The sequence below is a fragment of the Heloderma suspectum genome, chromosome 3 (assembly GCF_057233095.1).
Source record: "Heloderma suspectum isolate Gila_16-S chromosome 3, 16-S_ref, whole genome shotgun sequence".
Taxonomy (NCBI): domain Eukaryota; kingdom Metazoa; phylum Chordata; class Lepidosauria; order Squamata; family Helodermatidae; genus Heloderma; species Heloderma suspectum.
Genome location: NC_139460.1, coordinates 88,208,650 through 88,236,071, shown reverse-complemented (window position 1 = coordinate 88,236,071; position 27,422 = coordinate 88,208,650). Strand labels below are relative to the sequence as shown.

General features: G+C 39.4%; 1 protein-coding gene across 2 annotated transcripts in view; it reads left to right on the top strand.

Moving 5' to 3' along the window:
* The window catches only part of HLCS (holocarboxylase synthetase), a 164,994-nt gene that overhangs the window by 34,017 nt on the left and 103,555 nt on the right, over positions 1 to 27,422 (top strand). For both annotated transcript variants that reach the window (XM_084843708.1, XM_084843709.1), the window contains exon 6: positions 8,347 to 8,618. In XM_084843708.1, coding sequence (XP_084699834.1) covers positions 8,347 to 8,618 — 272 coding nt within the window. The remainder of the gene's footprint in view (positions 1 to 8,346; positions 8,619 to 27,422) is intronic.

Sequence of the window (27,422 nt, the reverse complement as noted above, 5' to 3'; positions counted from 1 at the left end):
AACAGCCGCAAAGTGTCCAGGATTCTCTGGCAGCTGCCTACAGAAGCAGTCTGCATAGCAAGGTTCTCATAGGATGGGGAGGGGAGGGGAGGGGAGAAGAGCCACCATCATGGTGAGGCACTTCAAAGGGAACACAGTTGAAATCTTCACATTCACTTTTCTTTGTTAATATTCTTGCTATACTAGTGATCGGGGTTTTTTATGTTTGAGGGTAGCACTTCTGCATTTTTTAACTTTTATAGGAGTTCTTCAGCAGTCTTTCAACTTCCTGCTATAGTAGCTCTTTAGCAGTCTATCTGATTCTTGCATTTTTAATATTTATTACATATGGCAGTGGTTCTTAAATTTTTTTGACCACTATCCTGCTTTGTTTGGTCTTTGTGTACATTGTTGTTGTAATTTGCTTTCCAACTATAGTACTAGCAGGACAAGTGAAAGCCTTCAAAATTAAAATGTGATGTCCATATTTATAGCCAGAATACATGACTGAAGGAAGCCACATGGGAAACAACCTTTCATAGAATGGGGGCATGGGTTTCCATTGTAGCTGAATTGCGCAGTTAAATTTAAACTGAGGTATGAGTTGCCTCTTCAGCATATGGTGGAAACCTCTGGCTTTAAACCACCTTTATAATTTTTATTGTGATTTTGTGGGCACCTATTACTGACCACTGGTGCATGGTGATGCATGCAGTAGTCAAAAGGCTTTTTTTTAAATATATAAATGACTTTTTAAAATGAAATTGCTACTTTTAGTCCGGATGCTGAAACTGAGAAAAGACTCTAGAGAATATAGGCACATGCTTGTGCTTGCCTTGCCCCCCTTTACTTTCACTGGTCATCTTATTTGGCTTTCTATTCATAGTCAAAAAAAGATAATTTTGTACTTCAGCTGTGATGTATAAAGCTATGTCAAGTGTCTATTCCAATTAGCTTAAGATGATTTGAAATACTAAATGTATCATATTAGATTATGCTTTTTACCTTTACCTTTTTATTGTGGTATCACTTTATTTCATTATTTCAATTATTCTTATAGAACGAGTGAGTGAGGTGTTTAAAGCAAACTTTAGCTCACTCATTTTCACAACAGTGCCTGAGGTTTATTTGTTAGCTCTCAATACTGTGATAATTATCAAAATTATTACTATTGTCAGTATTTTATAGATGGGGAACTGACCATGATTACATATTAAGTTTGCAGATGAGTAGGGAGCCTGTATTTTGAAATATAGTTCTTGGTATAAATATATGAGTTTGGGAAGAGCAAGTATACCCTTCTTCTAAAAGCAATTTGAAAGTATCATTTTATACAATTTATCCTGAATGTTTTAGAAAATTTAAAATATATCTTTGATTTAATTACATGCACTTTTAAAAAGCTATATGGATTATGTTGTATCATAGAATATAGAATACGGAACATTAATTTTTCTTCTTGGGAGATGTACATTGAACTTGGGGTACAACTCAGATCACACAATGTAATCCTTTCCCAATATTGTATATCATATACCCTGCATGATTTGTTGACATTTGGAACCAGTATGTGGAATATATTGTAACCAGGTATTGTAAAAGTGGTTGAGAACTAATAGTGGCTTTTATAGTACTGTTCTAGACTTTAACCCGATGAAGGAGGTGAGGCAACTAGAAACTGTGCTTTGTTACTACTTTGGCAAATCACTTCATCAGCACGCATTTAGCATGCTTTATGAAATAAATAGTTCTAATAAACATGCTGTATTTCCCTTTTATTTTGCATTATTTTTTGGCAAAGTGTGTTTAATAAAAAATAACTTGACGTACAGATGTGATTGATAAAGCCATTTCTGACTTGAGGTGTGTTGTGAATTCTTGTTTTCATTTAGCTTTTGTCTCTTGCATCCAGTGCTAATAATCTTCACATGACACCAGAATTGCAGGCTTTGTTTTTTGCTGTTTAATAATCCTGAATTTGAGCAGTAGCACTTTTGCATTCATATATATCTCAATTTATTAGGTGCAATAGGCCTTTTAAAAAGGTACACAGTCCAGAGTTGGAATCAAGTAGGCAGTTTTAGTGTCTGCTGAAATAAATTAGTGAGGAAGCTATGGGGATGAGTACACAGATACAGTTGTGCAAGTTCACAATAAAAAAGAAAAAGGATCTCATAATGGAGAGGGGGCAGGAAATGTCCAGCAAAAGGAACAGTGCAAGACTTCTGTCCAGACCAAATGTTCATAGCTCTGTACCATAGCACATGCCTTCAGGCAGAAAGCCCTGAAAGTGGGACGAAAAAGAAGAACAATAGTTGACAGATTGCAAAACGTATGTACAAAATATTCATACAGTTCTAAAGTTCAGATTGTTTGAAAACCTGCCGATTTGGATACAGTCATAGTTATATAAATAGGATTTATACTCCTCTCAAACATCTCTATAATGAATCTCAGTTGTTATTGCTCAGTGTGCTTTACACTGAGGAATTACATTGTGAATCCCTGAAATAATGGAATTTATGTTTTACCTGAAAACTTAAGGGGATTTAATTTATGATTTAACTGAAAATAAATTCTGTATTTAAATTCCCAATATTCTGTAATACTAGTGGCAGATATCAAACAATAAAAGATTTATATTGCACCATCTTCTCTTTGGCACATTAGAATGAGATTTAAGAAAATGACTTATGATGTATTTGCAACCCAAATCCTATCATGGAAATGTTTTTAAAGCACAACTCTAAAAAGAATTGCCATATTGAATTGTTCCAAGACAACTTACTGTCTATAATGTAATTAAAATGAGTGCAGTAAAAGATTCACTATCCATTTTTTTTGTCAATGACTGATAGCTTTTTCAGTACCGTGAAATGCTATTATAATTTGCTAAAATAGCTGTGGCAAACTTAATCCTGTATGACGGCAAGTCTGCAGTCTTTGTGACTGAAAGAGACATCACTGACAGTTTGCCAAAATGTTTTAATCTTCTAAAATCAAGGTATGGTTTTGAGCGTAAAACACAGGTTACATGCAATTTTATTGTGGCTACTTGGTAAAAATTATTTATTTATGAAATGTTGAAAGGAAATTAGCAGTTGCTTTCATTTTAAAGTACTAATTCAAATACTGGAGAATTTCTTCAATAGTCTTTGGGCACTGCTGAGATGAACACGTTTCTCTCTTTGTATAAGAGACTGTTTTCATATGCATGAACGGTATTAATTTTTATAATGTATGTTTTCAGCTTAGGATGATGTTTAGCCTTTGACCTAACCACTTTCTTACAATAAACAGTTTGTTGATGAGAGCAGCTGCTAGGAAGATTGCTTCCAGACTGTTCTCACAGCACTGAGTGAGAGAAAGTAAACCAGAGTGCACCTTACAAAGCCCAAGCGTAGCACAATCATCTTTACTATGATTCTATTATATTAACATCTACATGTTTATGCACAGAAATACCCTGTAGCACAATATAGACTAGCATAGTCTTGGATCTTCAAAAATAAGCCATTGAAAAGATCTTTACATTTGGAATGAATCTCAAGTAGAATTTCAGATCTTCAGTGGCAGCTTGGCTTGTTAATGAACTCTGGTTGAGATTTCCTCCTGAAGTATGAAATTTTCCTGTTTAGTTTTAGAGAGGCTGAGGTACGCTTGCCTGCCTTACAGCACAATCCTATGCATGTCTACTCGAGTATGTCCTATTAAGTTCAATGAACCTTACTCCCAGGTATATTTGTATAGGATTGCAGGCTTAGAGAGGTTTCCCAATACTTAGACTATTTAGTTGGTCCCTATGCTCACTTCTCTTCTACATTAATTTCAGATGGCAGCCCACATTAGTAATGCAACATATGTGGCCTTGTGAGGCAAAAAGTATATTGATTATGAAGAGTCTGCTATATGTCATAAATGGTCATGGTTCCATAGCTTGTATTTTGTGAATCCTTAGAAGCTAAACTTATTGCATTTAAGCTATATCTTCTGCACACCTTGAATTTTAAAAGAAGTGAGAACTGATGTTTGCTTTTTATTGTTTCAGTATAAGCATATCTGTTAACTTAATTTAAAATTTAACCTGGATAACGTTATGACACGTTACCCAGATTAGATCCCAAAATCTATCTAGGTTTGCTTTCTCCTTCAGAGAGAGCGCCTCCTTCAGAGGTCCTTCCTTATTTATTTATTTATTTATTTATTGTATTTCTATACTACCTCTCTGAAACCAGCCAAGGTGGTGTACAAAACATTCAAAATATAGAATAATCAGATAAAACAACATTAAAAATCATTAAAACAATTTTGAAAGCCAAGTAAAAAAGATGTGTCTTGACCCCCTTCCTGAACACAGAGAGAATGGGTATCAGTTGCAGCTCCAGAGGGAGTGTGTTTCAGAATTTGGGAGCCACACAGGAGAAAAGCCTTACCCACATGCCCAAGGGGTGCCTTCAAGAGGGCTTCTCCTGCTGATCTTAATAACACAGCCTTCCCGACCTGGTGCCTTCCAGTTGTTTTGGAATACAGCACCCAACTGGAAAATAAGGTTGCATTCCTGTGGATTGCGTCTATCCATGCCCTGTGGGCAAGAGCGAGGCAAGGCCAGAGGAGGACAGAGACTATTTCACCTCAGTTCTTCCGTTTAAAATACAAAAAGCAACTAGACTGGCCTCTGAACCTGTCTAGCTGACTTACCTTTCGGTGGGAGGAGACTGGAGAGGCCATAGGATACCGCGTATCCCAGCCTCTTCCCTCCTCTCCCACCAGCATGCCTCCTTTTCTCCTTCTCCATTTGCTACCTCCTAAGCAAAAGTTTCTGTGACGGCTGGGAGTGGGGAGGGAAGATCCCCAATCACATCTCCTCCTCTGTGTTCAGATCATATCCAAATGTCCTTTTTTATTAGCAGACCAATTTTTCACCATTGTCAGTTTCAAGTATTGTCTGTGTCAGTTGCTGATATTGCCACCATCCCCCGCACCCCACCCCCAGGCCAACATGAGATTTCTATTGCTACCATTTTAGAAGGCAATATGTTTCTTTTGGATTGGAAGAATGACATGGAATGTCTCCAGATGACATTTGACAGTTTCACTTTTATATGTCTGGGTGTAATATAGCAAGTAAAGTATGTGCAGCATTTTAATTTCTTCATGGTGTTCAGACCCAAAATGTAGTACTTTTTCAGTCAAAGGCATTATTGATAAATTTGTAGGCCTTTCTAAATTTGAAAAAGGGTGATGCTTGAACCAAACTTTAAACATGTGAAAATAAGCTACAAAAATAACAGTTTAGCTATATGAAGGTGTGATGCCTATAAAATCAACCATGTTAGAAATGAGTTATTCATAGTTTTCACTAAAGTGCTGCAATTCTGCCTTTGTGTATAGTCTTGAACTGGCAGTTAACAAATTTTAATAAACATACGGTCTTACAGAATTTACTTTAAGCTCAAGCAATATGTCTACTAAGTTTTATAGATTTTTGCCAATGTTTCCATAAGCTTAAAATTATTGGTTATTACAAGGATCCCATATCTGTACTGGAAGTGAGCAGTCATCTGCTGTGTAAAAGTTAAAATTAAAAATGTTTATATAGGGTTTATATTTTTCTTCTAGATGATCATTCATCTAAATTCTTGAAAATTAACCTTTAAGGAAATAAAAATAAAGCTTCATCGTTTGATTCCATTTTTAAACCTTATTTTTGTGTGTGTACTATAATCATGTCATAATTTGAATAGTACCCATTCTTTGAAAAACCTTCATTAGTTTTAACATGTTCAAATTTGGTGCTTAATTATTGCAGCAGACATTGTATTTGTGCTTAAACTTTTCCTAACTTGCCATTGCTCTACTCCAAATTGTCTCCCAGTGGGTTTTTCCTTACAGGGTTCCAGTTGCTTATTTACAACGGTTATGTTATTTTTTAACTAAACCTTATAATACTGGTGTCAGTATCACTTCCAGAAGTTTTGGACTACAACTCCCAGAATTCCTCACCATTGGCCATGCTGTCTGGTGCTGAGGGGAGTTGAAGTCCAAAACATCTGGAGAACAACTGTTTGGGAAAGCGAGTTAGATGACGTCACTGCCACTTGCCTTCAGATTGAAATGATCATGAAACTGCTGCACACTGAATTATTCAAACCAATTTTGACACTGGATTTTATGGTTGGGACTTAAAATCTGTGCCAATTTTAAAAAGTGGTGCCTGAACCAGCTCTTATATTGTGTATACAATTTGTATTCAATTTGGAAACCAGGATGCTTCAAAATTTGTCAAAGTGAGTCTCTGCAAATTAAATAGCACTGGCTTGCTCCCTGGCAGGAAAACAAGGCTACATAAGTATGTGATATAATGTAAGATTCTTCAGACTTGTTTTGTATGGTTGTGTTTTCTTTGACACAATCATGAGAGAATTTTTCCATTTTCAATTTCACGTGGTGAATGTCGTGTGGTGCTAGTTGATATTTACCATAATAATGAAGCTGTTGCCTTCTAACTTTTTCCCTGAATTGTTGCATACGTACAGTAGTTCTGTTGAAGGGATGCAGTAACTTGAAATAGTCACACATGAAACCAATGAGATTAAAAACAGCCTCTATTACATCAAAAATAAAAAGGGAAATTGAGCCTGAGAAAGCAGTCTAGCCAAGCACAGTAAAATGGAAAAAGTGGGAGCTCTTATGTCAGAACTACCTTCAGTGCAAAAAGTGGGGGATTGCATACAAGTGTCCATGTTACTAATTGCAGGCTTAAGAAGATGTATAATCAAATTGGGCTTCAGTGCCTATGGCTGCTTAGGGAAGACTGCTTCACAGTATGGAAAATACTAGTTCTAATATCCATTTTAAAAGAAAAAAGTAGGTTTTAATTTGTGTACATAAAATCATTTCAGAACACTTGAAAATTATAAATTAAGATTCTTTCTTTGTGAGGGTTTGGTTTAATACATTCTTGCTTAAATTAAGGTATTGTCTAATATTCTACCAATTTGAGGATAGATTAGTACTGATGTAAATGTGCATGTAGTTTTAATAGCACTTTAATAAGGTGTTTGAAGAGTGCCACCTTCCAAGTCATCAAATTCATACAGGGATTTGTTACGATGGCACTTTCAGATGGCTGCAGGTGTCTGTGTAAAATATAGTCCAAGCAAATATATGCATCTTTAGCTAATTAAATATGATTTAATTTTAACACAAATAGCTACTGATATGTTTTGGGTTCTTTCCCATAATCTGACGCTGGTTCCTGTCATTATTGCCAGGGATTTTAAAGTAGTAGTACCACCTCAGTCTCACAATTCTGTGCTTTATGTAGTATTCCTGACAAGGTCTCAAGGGAATATAAGGTCAGATATTTGAACATTAGTACCAACACCTTTCATTTAAGTGGCCACTAGAGGCTGCCACAAAACAATGCACACCTCTCAGTCTATAGCTTGTTAATAATGTTAAGTTCCAAGTTCTGGAATCAAAGCAATTAGCTGTAGGGCCAAGTTTGTATTATTTTGATTCATGGGCTTGAAAAATTAGTTAACTGTTATGTTTGTTCCATTTTTATTAATATCTATTTTTTTATCCATATGCCTGATCAGTTTAATAGGGGAAATAATCCATGGAGGGGAGGCAAAAGAAATGATGCATGTATGAGACCAACAGACACTTCTCATATATAAAAATAGTTGGGAGAAGGCAGTTATTAGAAAATAAAGAACTACTGGTGCTGAATTGGGGTGATTCAGTTTTGCCTCTAAAATCTGCTGTTAGAACATTGTCATATGTTTAATGCACTTTGTGAACTACTTTATACTCTTATTTTAATACATGTTATATATTGTACATTATAAGCTTCACCACCCCCAACAAAGAATAACGCTTCAACATATTAAAATCTGTTAAACTTAATAAAGGATATTTGACCATCTGGCTGAAAAAGCTACTTTGAAGTAACATTGTTGGCTTTGTGATTTTAAACTTAAGCAAGGAACAGTTCTTTAAAAAGATTCAATCACTTTGCAATTTTCTAAGCTACCACCTGTTGTGACAGCAGCTGTACGGAGGCTTTAACATTGATGGACATGAAGAGCCTTTTCATAAAAGTTTATTTGTTGTTTTTGATAGAGCAAAAGGGAATTTTTGTATGAGTTGTGGCATAATACATGGATGGCTATTGCATCAAATCTTGGGCATGAACTGTTCCAAATTGACTTTAAATCCGTATGTGCTGATAAGCATGTGTAGGCAAAGGCACAGACACGATCATTTTAGAGGTGCCCCTTGTAAAAAAAGATGTGCTCCAAGCTGAAAAGGATAAGACTTTTAGCATATTGTCCTATAATTTTGTTTTATATCCAACAGGAACTCCATAGTTCTCTTTTGGAGTGGCTTGGAAAAAATGTGAATGGAGAGGGATTAATTACATCCAGCAAGGTGTCCCTTAAGTTTGTATCGTCTTGCAGCAAAGAGACAGAAGTAACACCTTCACTCATGCCAGTAGTTACTAAAATGGCAGCTTTGTCATCCGAACATTTCAATCTTGAGAGATATATGGAAAATCTACACACACAGAAACTTGGGAAAGTGGTTCTGTTTGCTGAAGTTACATCAACCACAATGAATCTTCTTGATGGGTAAGATTTCATGCTAGTGATAATTTCTCTTTATATGTATTATTTAACTTGGTAAAAAGAAAAGAAAGTTCATATATTCTGCTGGATTTCCCATTCTCCAAGAGTGAAATCCAGTTGTGTTCGTCTGCTGATGGAACAGCATTCCCCAGTGGAGTGGATTCCTATCACTCCTGCAGTGACTTTCTGGAGCAGATTTCAGGGATGCGCAGCAGGCTGCAGGGGGGAGGAGGGGATGGGGAAGTCCCATTGCATGAAGGGAAATACGCTTTTGAAACGTTATTTGTTTATTATTTTATCTACCCATATTTATGAATTGCTTGCATTAAAAATATATTTCTAAGTGATATACAAACAATACAGTGTAAAACCATAATAAAATGCTGCATAAAAGAAGAGAGAGTAGCATGACAACAAGGATGATGAGATCACCATTCTAGGAAAGCTTGTTGTAACAAGTAAGTTTTCAGTTGGCACTGAAAACCCAGAAGGGTCTGTGCCTGTCTAATTTGTACTGGTAGGGAGTTCCAGAGAGTGGGCACTGTGATACTAAAGGCCCCTTTCCAAGCCATCATGGACCGGATCTCCAATATCTTAAGCACTGCCAGGAAGGTATCTGCTGATGAGCACAGCAACCAAACAGGCAAGTAGGGAGGGAGTCAGGCAATCTCTTTAAGTATCCTTCCTGGTCCTGAATATTGAAGGCTTTTTAAAGCGTAAACCTGACCCAGAAGTATAACAGCAGCCAGTGCAGTTCCCTCAGCATAGGTGTAGTTTGCTGGTCATGAGCCGCTCCCTTTACCAACCTGGCTGCTGCATTCTGCATCAACTGCAGCTTCCAGTCCAGCCTTAAGGGCAACCCCACATAAAGCACATTACAGTAATCCAGTTTTAAGGTTAGCAGTACGTGGACTACAGTGGTCAAGCTATCCTTGTTCTGGAATGGCCAGTAGCTGTCATAGCAGCTGAAGCTGGTAAATGGCACACCTAGCCATTGAAGATATCTGTGTCTCAAGAGACAGCACAGTAATAGATCAAGGAGCAGCTCTAGCATGGTAGAGGATGGACCCTAGCAGTTTACCATAGACTTTCCCTCCCTAGGTGGATCTTTGAACCCTTGTCCCAGGAGAGCTGTGTCTATTCTCTACACAGGAAGCTATGTGGGTTCTGAGTTTTGTGGCTAATCCTTCCTTCCCTTTGTGTGTTGTGCTCCAAAACAGTGGTTGTGAGGAGCATAAATGGATTTGAACTCCTGTGCGTAGGGATGCCTGGGACTGGCATGCAGTGGGTTTGTTGTTGGGTGTGCCACTGGGGCTAATGGCTTGAGACTGCTCTGGTATCATATTGTATGTTGTGGGTGTGTGTGATGATGCAGGGGTGACTGCTGGAGGCATGTCTCCATCATCATGAGTTCATTGGCTTTCTCCATGTGTGGGCAGCATGTGGGCGGCAGAGATAGAGTCCTTGACTGGTGGACGCTGGTGGAGTTTGCAGAGATGCGGTGGTTGTGGGTGCTGTTTTTCCATCATTTTGTATTTTCTGATTGTGTTTTCTTCCCCACCCCTCTGGTGGGAGTGAGCACACATTGGAAATGATGGCCTTTCTGCTGGCATAGTAGTAGTATATCTCCGCAACCCACATAAGGTGAGTATAGGACTGATCTGCAAACAAATTGCACATCTTTTCTATATTGAATGAAAGTGGAATTTATCATCATAACAGAGAAAATCAAAACTTGATGCTTAGTATGAATATTTGTACTATATTTCATTAGACCAAGAGTCTATGTAGATAGTATGTTACTTTCAAACACCACAACACTGATCACGTAAGCTAGGCACTTGCTTTAAGCACAGAGCAGCTCTTGGTTGAGTTCTGTAATAAGTGAGCATAGTCATTTATTTTGAGCTGTTCCTAAAATGGAATTGTACTATTCTTTTAATTATGGATTTTAGGGGTGTATTAAATGGTTTCATGTTTCTTTAATATTGAGATGTACTTGAAATGTACGCTTAGGGTGCAGTCCTATGGAGATAGTTGTCAGCCTCTGAACTCGGAGGCTGATGACTATCCAATGCAGGGCAGATGGAGCACAGAGGCTGCTCCCCAAGCTTGGGAGCAGGAGCGGGGCAGGCCGCCTGGTGCATAGGAAGCTGTGTATAGCAACTTTTGAAGTCTCCTCTCCTCCCCACTCCCAGGAATGTCCCCTTTTCCCCATCTCCGCACTCTTTTTCCAAGTGTGGAGATGTAGCCATGCCAGCTACAAGGGGGCGGGGAGTGTGATTTCTGGGCTCCGAGGTCAGAGCCCTGGTTCTGACCTCAGAGCCCAGAAATTTGAAAATCCTATATCCCTCAGATGCTGTCTAGGGACATAGGATTGCTCGCTTAGTTATTTAATTATCTTTGCAATAAAAAGGCGCTAGGATACATCAAAACCTACCTGTGTGAAGTCTTGGGTGTTAGTTTAGTTAAGAGATGGAGGGAGCAATCCTATGGCCACTAGTCAGCGGCTAGACAACCATAGGATATGTGGTTTTCCAGGAACTGACCTCGGAGCCCGGTTCTTCGGCTGTCTAACCACAAATGCAGGGCAGGAGAAACGCGGAGGGAACAATCCCCTCCGTGCTTCTCCTTCCCTGCATTGGATAAGTGGTCGCCTCCGAGTTTGGAGGTGGCTCCCTATCCCCATAGGATTGCTCCCTTATTAATATGAATTGTGCTGTGTATTTCATCCTCCCTTGTTAAATGGGTAAGTTCATTATACACATAAAGCTTTTTATTCTTTAGGATGCCCTGAGTCTTATGAAAGCTGGTGCTAAATATTAATACTGATCCAAGCGAACATCATAAATCATCTAAAAGAACTTCATAAATGTGTGTGTACACATGCTGATGAATCTGTGAAACTGATACTCACAATATTGTTTTTCTTTATTTAATCATTATTAATAAGGGGAATATGTAGTAGTTTTAAGATCACATTTTTATGTGTCACAGCCCAGACAGTGGTCTGCTCTATGGAAAATGAAGTTGTTATGATGGTAAAGCTAAGCGGATTACTACATGGCCACTGACTTGCTAGGAGATTATTTGTGAACCTCATGTAAGTTTCGCAAAGGGGAAGTAGTATATGTATAATAAAGAAACCTATGATCAATCCCTCTATGTGCAGAATATGGTAGAACAAGAAGTGGTAGGGATTGGCCAGTCCTGCTGTATTCCTCACTCCTGCTTGCCATTTCTCTCTTTCTCACTGTTCAGTCACAGCACCTAACAGTTGCACTCCTTCCATGACCAAGGACCACATATGAACGTAATTCTGCTCTTGGTGCCTGTACAAGGGAGCCTATATTCACCTAAGGAAAGAGCTCACCTGTCAAGTGCCATGACTGAGCAGTATGAGAGAAGAGTAGGAATGGGAAACTGGGCTGACCAATCCTTTCCTCCCTTAGTCTTCCAGTTTCCCATTTTCCACCTACAGATCCTTTGCACTTTGTCCTCTGTGCCCCAAAGGGATTCATTTAGCCTAACTAGATAATATCTTCTGAAGTTATTTTTCTTTCCAAGTGCATGCTTTTTTTTCTCCAAAACTAACAGATGATGATGATGATGATGATGATGATGATGATGATGATTTCTTTTTACTTTTGTCCATGGCAAGGAGAACACTGTGTGAAAAAATTAGCTTACAGTTCCCCTAAACTATCTCATGTGCCTGCCAAATGTATTTAAATCACAGCAGCAAGTTTTAAATCAAGGGTGGGGAACTTGTGGCCCCCTAAATGTTGTCCGACTACAATTTCCAGCATCCCTGGCCATTGGCCGTTCTGGCTGGGGCTGATGGTAGTTGAAGCCCAAAATATCTGGAGGGCACCAAGTTGGGAAGACTAATCTATGAGATTGCAAATTTAAATAACGTACTGATTAATTATTGACATTGCTTGCTTTGTCAATCAGTCTTGCATGATAGCCGGTGTGGTGTAGCGGTGAGAGTGCTGGACTGGGAGCTGGGAGATCCAGGTTCTAGTCCCCACTTGGCCATGGAAGCCCACTGGGTGACTTTGGGCCAGTCACAGGGACTCAGCCCAACCTACCTCACAGGGCTGTTGTTGTGAGGATAAAATGGAGAGGAGGATAATGTAAGCCTTGGGTTCCTTGCAAGAGGAAAAAAGGCGGGATATAAATGCAATAAATACATATAAATAAATAAATACACCTGTTCAAATAAAAAACAAAAATCATTCAGGGTTTGAAAATATGTACACTTACATACCTATTTTTTCTAGCAATAGGTTAGTGGCTTGATTCTTTGTATAAGTTGTTTAAATATGGCTATTAGATATTTCTGTGAGTAGCTTGAGTTCAATTTGGGATCCAAAGAGCTACTTTAGGAGCACCTGTGGACTTGGATATGGCCATTGGTTTTTATTTGGATCTTTTTCTTTGGATATCACAGCACCCATATGCCATATCACAATTTGCCTCTGAAACGCCTCTCAGTTTCGAAAGCAGCTTGCTGTGTGGCATGGTGAAGAGATTACTCTTTGGCCTGTTTCACACAAACCATGGTTTAGTATTACGAGAATAAGCTATGAGCCTTGGGCTCACATGCTTCCCCAACTCTGGTATGGCTGCGAGGAGGAGATTGGAAGCTTCCGCTTCCGTTTTAGATTAACCACACTTTAGCATTATTTAGTTGTTTTATTGGATCCTGCTATTTTATTGTTAACTGTTTTAGCTGTTTTAAATTGGGGTTTAAAAAAATGTATGTTAAAGATTTTACATTATGATTTTATTGTGTTGTATTCTGGGGTAGTAATTTTTTTGAACCGCCTAGAGAGCTTTAGCTATTGGCTGGTATGGAAATGAAATTAATTAATTAAGTAATTATGTCCAAGCCCTAAACTGTATCTAATTTTAATTATGGTTAGTGAAAACAAGCCAGCTTCATAAATTGTAGTTTGAAGTTGGCTTGTTTCCACTAACCGTAGTTAAGTCTAACAGAGATTTGTCCAGGTTTGGACATCATGCCAAGCTACAGTTAGTCTAAAACAGAAGCAGAAGCTTCTGAACTCATCCTTGTGGTCACACTGGAGGCGGAGTGGTGGAGTGAGCAAATGCAAGGCTTGCTGCAGTTCATCCTCGTAACACTAAAACCATGGTTTAGTATCATGTGTGAATGAGGCTTTTGAAAGATATAAGCACAAAGGTGCCTTATTTAGCTGTGTAGAAGTAGTTATGCACTTTGGATTTTGGCCTAGAGCTATAGCAGAACTATAACATTCATAGAATTCAGTAATGATTAAGGCTGTAGTCCTAAGCATATTCATCTAAGACTTCTTATCAGAACTGATTTCAGAGTAGTTTTACAAAGTTAAAAAGAATCCAGATACATCATCTTGAACAAGTATGATTTAAGTAAAACACTGTCATGTAACATTAGGGGTTAGATTTTTGAAAGGTTGGAAGTCTTTTAATAAATATGAAAATGTAATGGGAATTAATACATGAAATTGTGAGATTTCACTTGAGATTGTAGTTCACATTTAATATTCAGATCCTGCATATATAATGTTAATATTTAATAGAACTCCAAATCTTTTACAAGCTGAATACCAAACTTTCTATCCCAGTCCCCCAAATCTACATATCCCCCCCAAAATTAAGAAATAGTAGAAAGTGGGCTGGAACTAATTTAATGGCTGAGTGACCTCACAGTAGAGAAACAGCCGGAGTCTAATAGGGGTCTTTGTCTACATTTCCACTCTAGCTGGTAACTTGCCAGTCAAAAGTCAAGCAAGAGAAACAGGTGGGAACTATTAGACCTGTCATAAAGTTTGAAAAATTGATTCTGGAGTCTAAATGAATAGATTGAACTTGACAGTGTTGTCCTAAAGATTCTAAGAAAAAATTGTGTAGTTTAATTTGGAGTCCCTTGATTATTCATTAGTTCTCCAGATGGCCTGTATTGATGTATCACATATTATTATAGAAGCTGTATTATTGTTGGCATATATTTGCATGTTCAGCTAACAAGCAAAGTGTGAACACCTCTATTAGTACCTTTAAATTAAGGGGTATTAGTAAAATTGTAAAATAAAGATTTGTTTAAATATTAAATTATTTGGAAAGATCAGTAATACTTTATGTATTTTACATCAGAATTGTTTAAATCCATTGGGACAATCATTTTGGAATAATACCTCCAAAATTGTCATTGTCATGGTGGTTGAAGTTAAAAGTAAAATTTCTCATATTATAGTGTGTCAGTCAGACATGTTACCAGTAACCAGAACAAGTTAGCACTATCGGATTCCCTACATAACTTGTGTGTGTTCATTCATTATCTTTAAGAATTTAGCTGAATATTACACATTTGCTGGAGGTTAGGGATAATTTAAGGGTTGTTCAAGAAAAATATCAAGTTTCAGGGTGGATTGATTTAAATTGTGATTAAATTTATTTATTTATAAATTAACAAGAAACAATCTGAATATCAATCAGTGATATACATAACATTTCCATTTTGTAGTTGCATAGATTTCCAGAACAAGCATGCTAAAACAATTAAGATATATTGGTTTGCAACTAAACAGAGTCTTTATATTGGCTGGGAGTATGTTCAAAAATATTTGGTCATGCAGCCCACATGTTTTTTGCCATACAGAATTATGGACGTAATCCAAAGAGTTGCTCAGACTCATGCATGGGGCTTACTCTAGGCCATTGGATTTATTTATTTTTTTTACTCTGGATACTAAACACACTCTCCATATTACACACTGCTTTTGAAACTACCCATGAACAAAAACAATTCACCATCCAGCATGTGGGGAGGGGGGATAGCTGTTATGAGGAAAAACAAGTCTAAATTAGACTTGTTTTTCCTTGGGTTCACAGAACTAATTCCATGATTCTTTACATCTTAGCCTATATCTACTTGAAGACAATGGGAAAATTGTGAACTTAATCTGTTTCTGCTTGATTGTCTCCATTCAAACACAATAGCTTGGATCCAAAGTTGTGCAAGTGGAAAGTTGCTCATGCAACAGATCTTTTCTGCTCCTACTTGCATCCCTTGAAAAGCCTCTCCAGAGGTTGGAGGATCTTTCCAAATGCTGTGAGATATGGGGGGCGGGGGACAGGACGCTAAGGTGGTGGTGGTAGGAGAATAGCCCCAAATCAGGCAGAAGTACCTTGTAAAGCGAGTGGAGATCCATTTGTGAAAAGTGTCTCCAACCAATTTGGGGGGCTTCCCCACCTACTGCAGCTCCTCGTACCACAGGACACAGTGTTCAGGAGGGTCCCTGCCCTCTGGAGATGCTTCTTGGGGCATGCAAGGGGAAGAGGGGGCAGGAAAGATCCATTGTGCAAGCAGACACTAAGCAAACTTGTAGTCTAAAGCTAGGATCCAAAGAATCCTGAAACTGATTCCACAAGCCCAAGGGGTTTTTAGGTTATCAAACAGCACCCTCTCCTTTCCCACCCCCCTATAAACTGCTTTGGAAATTGAGGGATGCTTTATAAGCAGTTTGTGATATGTTGGTAGAGAAGTTGGCTGTTCAAAGCAACGAAGTAAAATATTCCATTGTGCTAGTGTAAGCCTTTTGCATGAGACTAAGCAGGTTTTGGATCCTGGCCTGAGTGCCCAGAACTTTCTAGTAACAAGGAATGACAGAGTAGTGTTTCATAATGACATGGAAAGTTGGTAGAGTCATAAATATTCAGAATTCTCCAATTAATAGAATACATGTCTAAAGATATATTTCTAGTGCTTGACCTCATTAGCCCCCCCCCCCCCAGTAATTCAGACCTTTACAAAGAAAAGCTGGCTTCAACTCAATGGGCTGTATCCAGTGCTAGGCTAGCAGAAAAGGTACAAGAGGTGGCATTGTTCTGCTAACTCTTGTGCAGCAGCTAGTGGAACAACTAGCACTAGCAACATCTAGGCTGATAAAAGTGTAATGAGTTGTTCAATGGCTTGTGCAAACAGAATCAATGTTATCAGATTTGACACTTGCATAAAAATGAAAGTGGGGTTTCCACAAGTGTCGAAGCTTTGCCTTAGCAGAATGACACCATTTAATACAACCCAGTGACCCGGTTTGCTTGTAATGATTAACTATGGGCTAAACAAACGATAGTTAGCTATGGCTGTGCCGGAGCGAGCTAGTGTGCTGCCTTCCACACGCATGCCACTTCCACTTTCTTTCCCATGATTTGTTGTTAGGATAAAACTCTGGGTTGTTTCTCCCGCAATGAGCTAGGTTTGTGCGTCACACCAGCAACCTAGGAACGGGGCATTCCTGAGTTGTTTGGAGATCCAGAAAGAAAGCGGACGTGGTGAGCATGTGGGAGGCTGTACACTTGCTTGCTCCAGCACAGCCATGGCTAACTATGGGCTAGCCATTACGTACAAACCAGGTCAATGTGTTTGAAAGAGAGTCATGGATTCACTTATATGAGATATAGAATTTATTTTAAAACAGATGACTTCTAAAAATAAAAATTTAATATAACTGAAAAAAAATTAAAAAGAGAAGTGTAATCTGAAAGTCATAATACTGTATGTGATTTTAGTGTTTAAAATATTTTGGTGACTGGAATGAATGGATATTAAATATGAGTGTCTACAATTAGCAGAACTGGAGCAAATAGCTTTATTAGAGACCCATTGACTCCCATGATATGTGATTATTAAATTGTTGTTTCTTGCATTGAACAATGCTCTTTAAGCCTGTAAGTTATATACTTAAAAACTATTTTCTTTTTGTAAAACAAACGCACCCACATTAGTTTCAGTGTTCTGCATGAAAACGTGGGATTATTGTTCAAGTTCTGTATGTTTTTTGGCATTGCACGAAGAGGCATTTATCATTTTTATTGCACTATTTTTTTCTGTGACTTTTCTTTCACAAAATGTTCAAACACAAATGGCCAGATGAGCAGGAAAATGATGTCATGGCTAGCAAAAGGATATTTGTTCACTTTTAATATGCATAAAATGAATGGTTAGAAAAACTGAAGTGAAGACAATATCATTATGTGTTAAATTGTCATATATGTATACATAAACTAGTGAACAAAGGAGAGAGAAGAAGATAAAATTGCTTGGTCACAGTTATAACTAGAGTCATGAATTAACATTTTAAAAAGTATTTTTATTTATTTTTACTTTTAAATATAAGACTAATGTGTGGTAGAGGCAACAGTGCTCAAATAAATCCAGTCAGCTGAACCATAGTGACATCCATTTTGAAACTGCTTTACTGTTTCCTCTTATAGAATCATATAATAGATTCTTGCAGGAATCCAAGTCAGAGCATCCCTGACAGATGGCTGTCCAGCCTTGTCTTGATTATAGGGATGTCAGAGAATTTCGCCACGAATCTCAGGGAGGCCGAATGCCAGCGCATTCGCCTCCCCCCGAAATCGGTGGCGAAATGGTCTGCCCCCCCGCCCCCCCCGGGACGGGACTTACCTTCGGTGAATCTTCCTGGCGGCGGCTCCAGTGGCGGTGCGGCAGCGGTGTGGCGGTGACGTTGTGGTGGCCGGTCTTCCGACTGGCTGCTGCCGCCACCATTTCCAGTTAAAAAAAACAAAAAACAAAAAAAGTGATAGGCTACATAAAGATTTACGTAGCCTATCATGGCTGGATTTAAAAAAAAACCCTGTGATAGGCTACGTAAATGTTTATGTAGCCTATCACGGCTGATTTAAAAGAAAAAAAACCCGCGCGTATGCAAATGGGGGCGCCCATGGGCGCTGCCATTTGCGTTCCTTATTTTGGCATGTCTTAGTCTACGTAAACATTTACGTAGACTAAGATGGTGAAAATAAGGGGAACGCAAATAGTGTAGCGTCTACGCTAATTGCGTTCCCCTTATTTTCGCCGTCTTAGACTACGTAAATGTTTATGTAGACTTAAGACGTGCCAAAATAAGGAACGCAAATGGCGGCGCCCATGGGCGCCGCCATTTGCGTATGTGCGGGTTTTTTTTCTTCTTTTAAATCAGCCATGATAGGCTACGTAAACATTTACGTAGCCTATCACGGCCGACTACGGGGAAGCAAGCGGCGGCGGCTACAGCCGCCACCATTTACAGAGCAGGCCAGCCAGGATTCGGGGGGAGGGACGGAGCGCCTCCCCCCCGGCCAGAATTTCGGGGGGGAGGGACGGAGTGCCTCCCCCCCACCGCGAATGTCACCGTTCGAAAAGGGAAGTGACTTTCTTACATCCCTAGTATTGAATGCCTCCAGTGTGGGAGAGCCCACCACCTCCCTAGGGAATTGGTTCCATTGTCGTATTGCTCTAACAGTCAGGACGTTTTTCCTGATGTTCAGCCGGAATCTGGCTTCCTGTAACTTGGGCCCATTATTCCGTGTCCTGCACTCTGGGATAATGGAGAAGAGATCCGGGCCTTCCTCTCTGTGACAACCTTACAAGTACTTGAAGAGCGCTATCATATCTCCCCTCAGTCTTCTCTTCTCAAGGCTAAACATGCCCAGTTCTTTCAGTCTCTCTTCATAGGCCTTTGTTTCCAGTCCCCTGATCATCTTTGTTGCCCTCCTCTGAACCCTCTCCAGTTTGTCTGCATCCTTCTTAAAGTGTGGTGCCCAGAACTGGGCACAGTACTCCAGATGAGGCCTAACCAGTGCTGAGTAGAAGGGAACTAGTACTTCCCGGGATTTGGAAGCTATGCTTCTATTAATGCAGCCCAAAAGAGCATTTGCCTTTTTTGCAGCCACATCACATTGTTCGCTCATATTCAGCTTGTGATCTACCACAATTCCAAGATCCTTCTCGCTTGTAGTGTTGTTGAGCCAAGTATCCCCCGTCTTGTAACTGTGCATTTGGTTCCTTCTTCCTAGGTGCATAACTTGGCATTTATCCTTATTAAATGTCATTCTGTTGTTTTCTGCCCAGCGCTCCAGTCTATCCAGATCACTTTGAATTTTGTTTCTGTCTTCCAAAGTATTAGCTATCCCGCCCAATTTTGTGTCATCTGCAAATTGGATCAGCATTCCCTGCACCACCTCCTCCAAGTCATTCATAAAAATGTTGAAGAGCACTGGGCCCAGGGTTGAGCCCTGCGGTACCCCACTCGTTAGCTCTCCGCAGTTTGAGAAGGTCCCATTAATAAGCACTCTTTGAGTCCGATTCTGTAGCCAACTGTGGATCCACCGGATTGTTGTTTCATCTAGCCCACTTTGAGCTAGTTTGCTCATCAGGATATCATGGGGCGCTTTATCGAAAGCTTTGCTGAAATCGAGGTATATGATGTCTACAGCATTCCCACGGTCTACAAGGGAGGTTACTTGATAAAAAATATGTGATCAGATTCGTCTGGCAGGATTTGTTTTTGACAAATCCATGTTGGCTTCCCCCATTCCAAGTTTGTGATAATCCTAAATAAATGTTGGCCTTTTCTTTTTTATTTGGACCTCCAGATGTTTTGGACTAGAACTCCCAGTATTCTTGACTACTGGTTGATGGGAGTTGAAGTCCAAAACATCTGGAGGGCACGATACATTAAAAATATTAATGTCATTCATACATAATACAGAGCTGAAATTGTCCTAGTAGTTCAGATGCTAAAATGTGCACTTTTTACATAATACATAGATCACTAATAGTAGCAGGGGCAGCCTCTAATTCCTTAAGGTCTTTTACAGGTATAGTTGAGGAGCAAAAAATGAGGTGCATATCTAGTACAACCAGTGAAAGCTATTCAAGCTCATGACCTCCTTTGTCCTCAAGCAGCCTTCCCAGCCTAGTGCCCGCCAGATGTTTTGAATTTCAACTCTCATCAACCAGTAATCAAAAATACTGAGAGTTGTAGTCCAAAACATATGGAGGGCACCCAATTGGGGAAAGTGCCCTAGAGGTTACCCAGGAGGAGTCTGTAATTTAGTAGACTGCCAGTGCATATGGGCGCCTGCACTTCAACATTACCACTACTCCACTGGTTCTTGATCCAATAAACCATGGTTTATAGGACCAACATAATTATGTTTGAACCTGAAACCTCATACTTTTAAGTTTAGTAAAGTACCATTTCCACTTGGTCATCATGACTCCTCACTAAGAGAGGAGTAAACACTGTGGCTAAGTGCTCTTTCCTTAATTACTCTGCCCCCAAATCTTCTTCATTCTGTTGTCCTCCAAACTAATTTTGCCAAGAATGAGAGTGTAAAATCTGAACTGTTTGAGCCATCTCTTAGACTGTACTTGTAAAATATTAATTTTTGTAAAATATTAATTTTACAAAACGTTATACCACGATTCACTGAATAAATTATAGGAGTGCTTTTTAAAACTGGATTTTTCTAAACTAGAAAGCAGATTGTTGTTGTTCAGTCGTGTCCGACTCTTCGTGACCCCATGGACCATAGCACACCAGGCCTTCCTGTCCTTCGCTCCCTCCCGGAGTGTGCTCAAGTTCATATCCATTCCATCAGTGATGCTATCTAGCCATCTCATCCTCTGCCATCCCCTTCTCTTTTTGCCTTCAATTTTTCCCAGCATCAGGGTCTAGAAAGCAGATACAGTAGCATAAAAATATTTTTCTTGTAATTTTGCAGTTCACTTCACTATTTTAAAAGGCCAACCCCTCAGCACCCTGTAGGAACTACATAATTAGATAATGAGATATAAGAGGAGTAGGTAGTGGCCACCTGCTTGCTGTATGTTAGTTTTGTATGATTTCTGATGTAAAAGAGGATGCATGTTGATAAGGAATAATTTTAAGGTAGTAGACCATGGCAGGTTAGTAAGGATCACTGCTATTGGAATGTTAGCATTGTTGCAATCTATTTTGCAGAAAGAAGAAGAAACTATTAATATTTTGCCAGATTTCTATAAAAATGGATTTGGATAGATGATACTGTTATATAGAAGCACTGTCCTCACTTTTTAATTCATACAGTAACTAGTCCCTAAGATAATTGTCTTAGGAAATCACTAGACCATTACATAGTTCAAATTCTCTATAATTATATTAACTGAAAGGGAATTCTTCATTGAATGACTTTGGGCTTGCATGCTCTTCTTCCCTCCTTTCTTCACATGTGTGATTCCACATTCCAGTCCTTGTTTGTTGCACACCAGTTTGCCAGACTCCAAACAGGCAAACTATTGCTTGCACTTGCATATAAACTAAAGTTTCAATCTAGGCTTTGATCCTGGCTTGCAGGCAAGTGCATGCTGTAGCTTGCCTCTTAAACTGAAATGGCAAATTATGGTTTGTCACAAATCTAAGAAGAGACCTGCTGGATCAGACAAAAGCCTATCTAGTCCAGCATTCTGTGTACACAGTGACCAACCAGATGCCTAAGAGAAGCCCGCAAGTATGACATGAGTGCAATAGGACTCTTTCACTGGTGTTCCTTAGCAATTGGTATACAGAGGCATATTGCCTCTGATACTGGAGGTAGCATATATCTATCATGACTAGTAGCCATTGATAGTCTTATCCTCCATGCAGTTGTCTAATTCCCTTTGAAAGACATCCATGTTGGTGGCCATCAGAACATCTTGTGGTAAAGGATCAGAAGAGGAGGAGATAGGAGTGTTTTGAGGCCAAGTCTCTTCAGGGCATGCTCATGTAATGCCAAAGCATGATTTAAAGTTGCGTCTGAACATTTATTCTAAAAAGCTTGTTACATATGAATACAGAATGAAGTTGCATGTCTTTTCAGTCACAAAAGAACAAAAAAGGTAACCTCCTTCCGCAGCATTCAGCCATGTAAGCTGTTAGTGTAGCATCAGTTATACTGAATGCTTGAAAATAGTTTATGAATAATTTATGCCTTCAGTTGTAAAACCACTTTGAAATACTATAAAACAGTTTTATTTATTTATTCAGCTAAAAAAACCTTACACCCTGCCTTTATTTCAAGGTGACTTAAACGATCAAATATCAAAATATATAAAACAGAACTACAGTACATAAAATAACTATCTTGGAGAAACAGAATTTAAGTAAAACATAAGCCTCAGATTTCATCAAGCTGCAAGAGCAGCAAGTCATAAAACCACCGTCAAAATCTTTAAAAGGGGACAGCAGTTCTAATAAGCTGAGTGAATATAGTATCTGCTCTGAGTGTGGCTTATCTAGCCTAGCCTTTTTATTAAAAGAATAGCTAATTTCTAATATCAAGGAACTTCTATTTTAGAAATTTAGCAGGGTTTTGTTTTTTTTTAAGAGATTTAGGGTGCAATTCTGTGCATGTTTAAACAGAAAAAAGTCCTACAACTCCCAGCATTCCACAATGAGCATGGCTGGCTGGGGTGTGCTGGGAGTTGTAGGACTTTTTTCTGCCCAAATTTGCATAGGATTGCGCCCTTAATAGGTTAAAAAAATATGAAAACAAATCTGTCCTGAGATAAGGTGGAAAAAAGTATTTGATACTCTTTAAAAACACCTCATTTTTATTTCCTGAGCTGTTGTGTTAGAACACAGGTTTGTTTCACCGGCCTTCCCCAACCTGGTACTTCCAGATGTATTGGGCTACACCCCCAGCATCCCCAGCCAGCATGGCCATTCTGCCTGGGGATGATGAAAGATGTACTACAACACATCTGGAGGGCACCAGGTTGAGGAAGACTGACTTAATCCATCTTTGGCCATTTGACATGGGAAGTGCACTTTCTCTTCTTGGAAGCTACTAATTAGGAACAAGAGCTTATTTTGCCTGTTCTGTGTTATTGTCATCAGTGAGCCATATTGGGAGTGATGTGGAAAGGTGATTCACAGCTTGCTCCTAGGGGATTCAAGTGATAACTAAACTAGCCCAATGGTGAGGTAGAGCTTGTGAGGACTTCCCCCTGATCATACAGAGGGGCTTTTCAACTAAGAAGAAGAGTACTAATCCAGCTTTTGTTCCTTTCCTATCAGTGCAATATGGGAGTATCTCAGTCTTCTTTCTGGGTGAATTTTTAGGACTCACTGCAGCTCCATGCAAGCGGTGCTTTCATTCCTTGGCGTCTCTTGCCAAGCTCAAGTGGCCATATTCCCAGTCTTGTTGGATATGCTTCCTTTCAGAGAGTACTACTAGGAGCCTGTACAGTTCCATTGAATAAGACACCATGATGAGAGACTGAGAATTTGCGGTCTGTTCAGCCTTCGTTATTAGTATACTGGATTGAAAACTGAAGTATCATTCTTGGAAGTCTCGGAGAGAATAAAAGGAACTTTTATATGTTTACTTATCCCTTAAATGTGAATGTGAAGAAAATATGAAAGCATTTTGTTGTCCCCTGAATTAAAAACCCTTCTCAGTAATTGAGTGGTAATTCATAAGTGGCAAAGTGTTAAAGTAGATAAGTGCTTCCCCACTGTGGCAAAAGTGCTGTGCCAACGTGTAAAGTGCTGAGGTGTTTATTTTAACACTGGGAAACATATTATTGCAAGCATTCCTGGTTTATACTTAGTATCTGTTATGCCAGATGTGCCACGTACAAATTAGACATGGCTCATAAAAGGTAACAATCCCAGGTTTCTGTAAGACATAATAAAAAGTAATTCTATTTTATCACTAACAATTTTCTCTACCATTGGTATGCAGGACTTACTGGTAGATGAGGTCTGCTGAATGGGTTAAGAGCGTTGTGTGGAATTTCTGCACATTATGACTTAAGTCTTCATTTCATCACAGAGTAACAAATGTCTTTGGAAGTTAACATAATAACCACCAGATACGTTATATTAAAATACCTTTCTAGGCTGGTATGGTGTATAGAAATGTACCGGGAACATTCTCATTTTCATGGATTTGTTCATGCAATAGTTTACCAACAGTGTCTCAAGAAAAAACTATTAACATTGAATGGTTAATCATAAATGTTGGTTAACTCCATGCTATTAACATGTAATGGGAGGCTGCTTGAACTCTTGATGGCTTGGCATCTTTAAAAGAGGCATTGGGCCAGTTCACACCGTCGAACAGCTTACTGTGGCTTATTTAAGCCATGGTAGACTGCAGCATGTTCTGACAGCCATTTTGAATATTCAACACCCGGTTGTACCTTCTTGTGTTGTGCGATCCTAAGGACCATGGGTTACACAAGGGTTAAATAACCCTCGCATTACTTAACAACAGACCATGGGTTATACGAGGCTTGTTTAACCCTCAAATAACCCACTGTCCCTGGGTTCACATGACATGAGAAACCATGGCCGGGCACTGAATATTCAAAATGACCACTAGTGAGCTCTTTGATCATATGAACCAGGTCAATATGTTGGGCAAAAGCTCTGATTTAAATGAGAGGGATATGATTGGTTGGACTACTGGAAGAAAACCCCTAACTATTCAAAAAATAATATCAAAAACTGGCAGGGTAGCAGTAGGATAATTTGACACCCAGAGGCAGAATTGATGGTCTGTTCATGTAAGTAGTTTTGTTAATTAATAGTATTCTATTTCTGATACATATGATTTCCACTTAGCATCAAAAAGTGAGATGATATTTGTCTTGTCAACTGACTTTTAATGAATTAAAGTTTGTACTGTGCCTGGACAAATATTTTAATTAATTTATTTTTCAGATTACAAGATGGATATATTTATATTAGAAATACATATCTGAAGATAAGTATGGTATAGCCATGGAAGTTTCCATTACCTCTCTATTTCATTTCTAGAGCAATGGCACCCCATTCCTAAATCTGTTGCATAAAGTAAACCCCATTCCAATCAGTGAGACCTCCTTTTAATGTATTTAGGATTATTGTGTATTGTTTTTTGCCTTTTTACAGTTGTTGTTCAGTCGTTCACTCGTGTCCGACTCTTCGTGACCCCATGGACCATAGCATGCCAGGCCTTCCTGTCCTGCACTCTCTCCCGGAGCGTGCTCAAGTCCATATTCATTGCATCAGTGATGCTATCTAGCCATCTCATCCTCTGCCGTCCCCTTCTCCTTTTGCCTTCAGTCTTTCCCAGCATCAGGGTCTTTTCCAGAGAGTTTTCTCTTTGCATTAGGTGGCCAAAATATTTGAGCTTCAGCTTCAGTATCTGTCCTTCCAATGAGCACTCAGGGTTGATTTCCTTTAGGATGGACTGATTTGACCTCCTTGCAGTCCAGGGCACTCGTAAGAGTCTTCTCCAGCACCACAGTTCGAAAGCATCAATTCTTCGGCGCTCAGCCTTCCTTATAGTCCAGCTCTCACAGCCATACGTTACTACTGGGAAAACCATAGCTTTGATTAGACGGACCTTTGTCGGCAAGGTGATGTCTCTGCTTCTTACTATGCTGTCTAGGTTTGCCATAGCTTTCCTCCCAAGGAGCAAGCATCTTTTAATTTCATGGCTACAGTCACTGTCTGCGGTGATCTTGGAGCCCAAGAAAATAAAATCTGTCACTGCTTCCATTTCTTCCCCTTCCATATGCCAGGAAGTAATGGGGCCATCACAAGATCAGATGCCATGATCTTCGTTTTTTTAATGCTGAGTTTCAAACCAGCTTTTGCACTCTCCTCTTTCACCCTCAACAAGAGACTCTTTAGATCCTCTTCGCTTTCTGCCATTAGGGTGGTATCATCTGCGTATCTGAGGTCGTTGATAATTCTCCCAGCAGTCTTAATTCCAACCTGTGATTCATCCAACCCGGCGTTTCTCATGATGTACTCTGCATATAAGTTAAATAAGCAGGGCGACAATATGCAGCCTTGTCGTACCCCTTTCCCAATTTTGAACCAATCGGTTGTTCCATGTCTGGTTCTTACTGTTGCTTCTTGACCCTCGTACAGGTTTCTCAGGAGACAGGTAAGGTGGTCTGGTACCCTCATCTCTTTCAGAATTTGCCACTGTTTGTTGTGATCCACACAATCAAAGGCTTTAGTCAATGAAACAGAAATAGACGTTTTTCTGGAATTCTCTTGCTTTCTCCATGATGCAGCGAAAGTTGGCGATTTGATCTCTAGTTCCTCTGCCTCTTCTAAACCCAGCTTGTACTTCCGGTAGTTCTCGGTTCACATGCTGCTGAAGCCTAGCTTGTAGGATTTTGAGCATCACCTTGCTGGCATGTGAAATGAGTGCCATTGTACGGTAGTTTGAACACTCTTTGGCGTTGCCTTTCTTTGGAATTGGAATGTAAACTGACCTTTTCCAGTCTTGTGGCCACTGTTGAGTGTTCCAAATTTGTTGGCATATTGAGTGCAGCACTTTAACAGCATCATCTTTTAGGATTTTAAATAGCTCAGCTGGAAGACTGTCATCTCCGCTAGCTTTGTTGTTAGTAATGCTTCCTAAGGCCCACTTGACTTCACCCTCGAGGATGTCCGGCTCAAGTTCAGTGAGCGCACTATCATGGCTATCAGGGACATTCAGATCTTTCCTGTATAGTTCTTCTGTGTATTCTTGCCACCTCTTTTTAATCTCATCTGCTTCTGTTAGGTCCCTGCCTTCTTTGTCCTTTATCATGCCCGTCTTTGCACAAAACGTTCCCTTGAGATCTCCGATTTTCTTGAAAAGATCTCTAGTCTTTCCCATTCTGTTGTTTTCCTCGATTTCTTTGCATTGTTCGTTTAAGAAGGCCTTCTTGTCTCTCCTTGCTATTCTCTGGAACTCTGCATTCAGTTGGGTATATCTTCCCCTTTCTCCCTTGCTTTTCGCTTCCCTTCTTTCCTCAGCTACTTGTAAAGCCTCATCAGACAGCCACTTGGCTTTCTTGCATTTCTTTTTCTTTGGGATGGATTGAGTTGCTGCCTCCTGGACAATGTTACGGACCTCCGTCCATAGTTCCTCAGGCACTCTTGTCTATCAGGTCTAATCCCTTAAAGCTATTCCTTACCTCCACTGTAT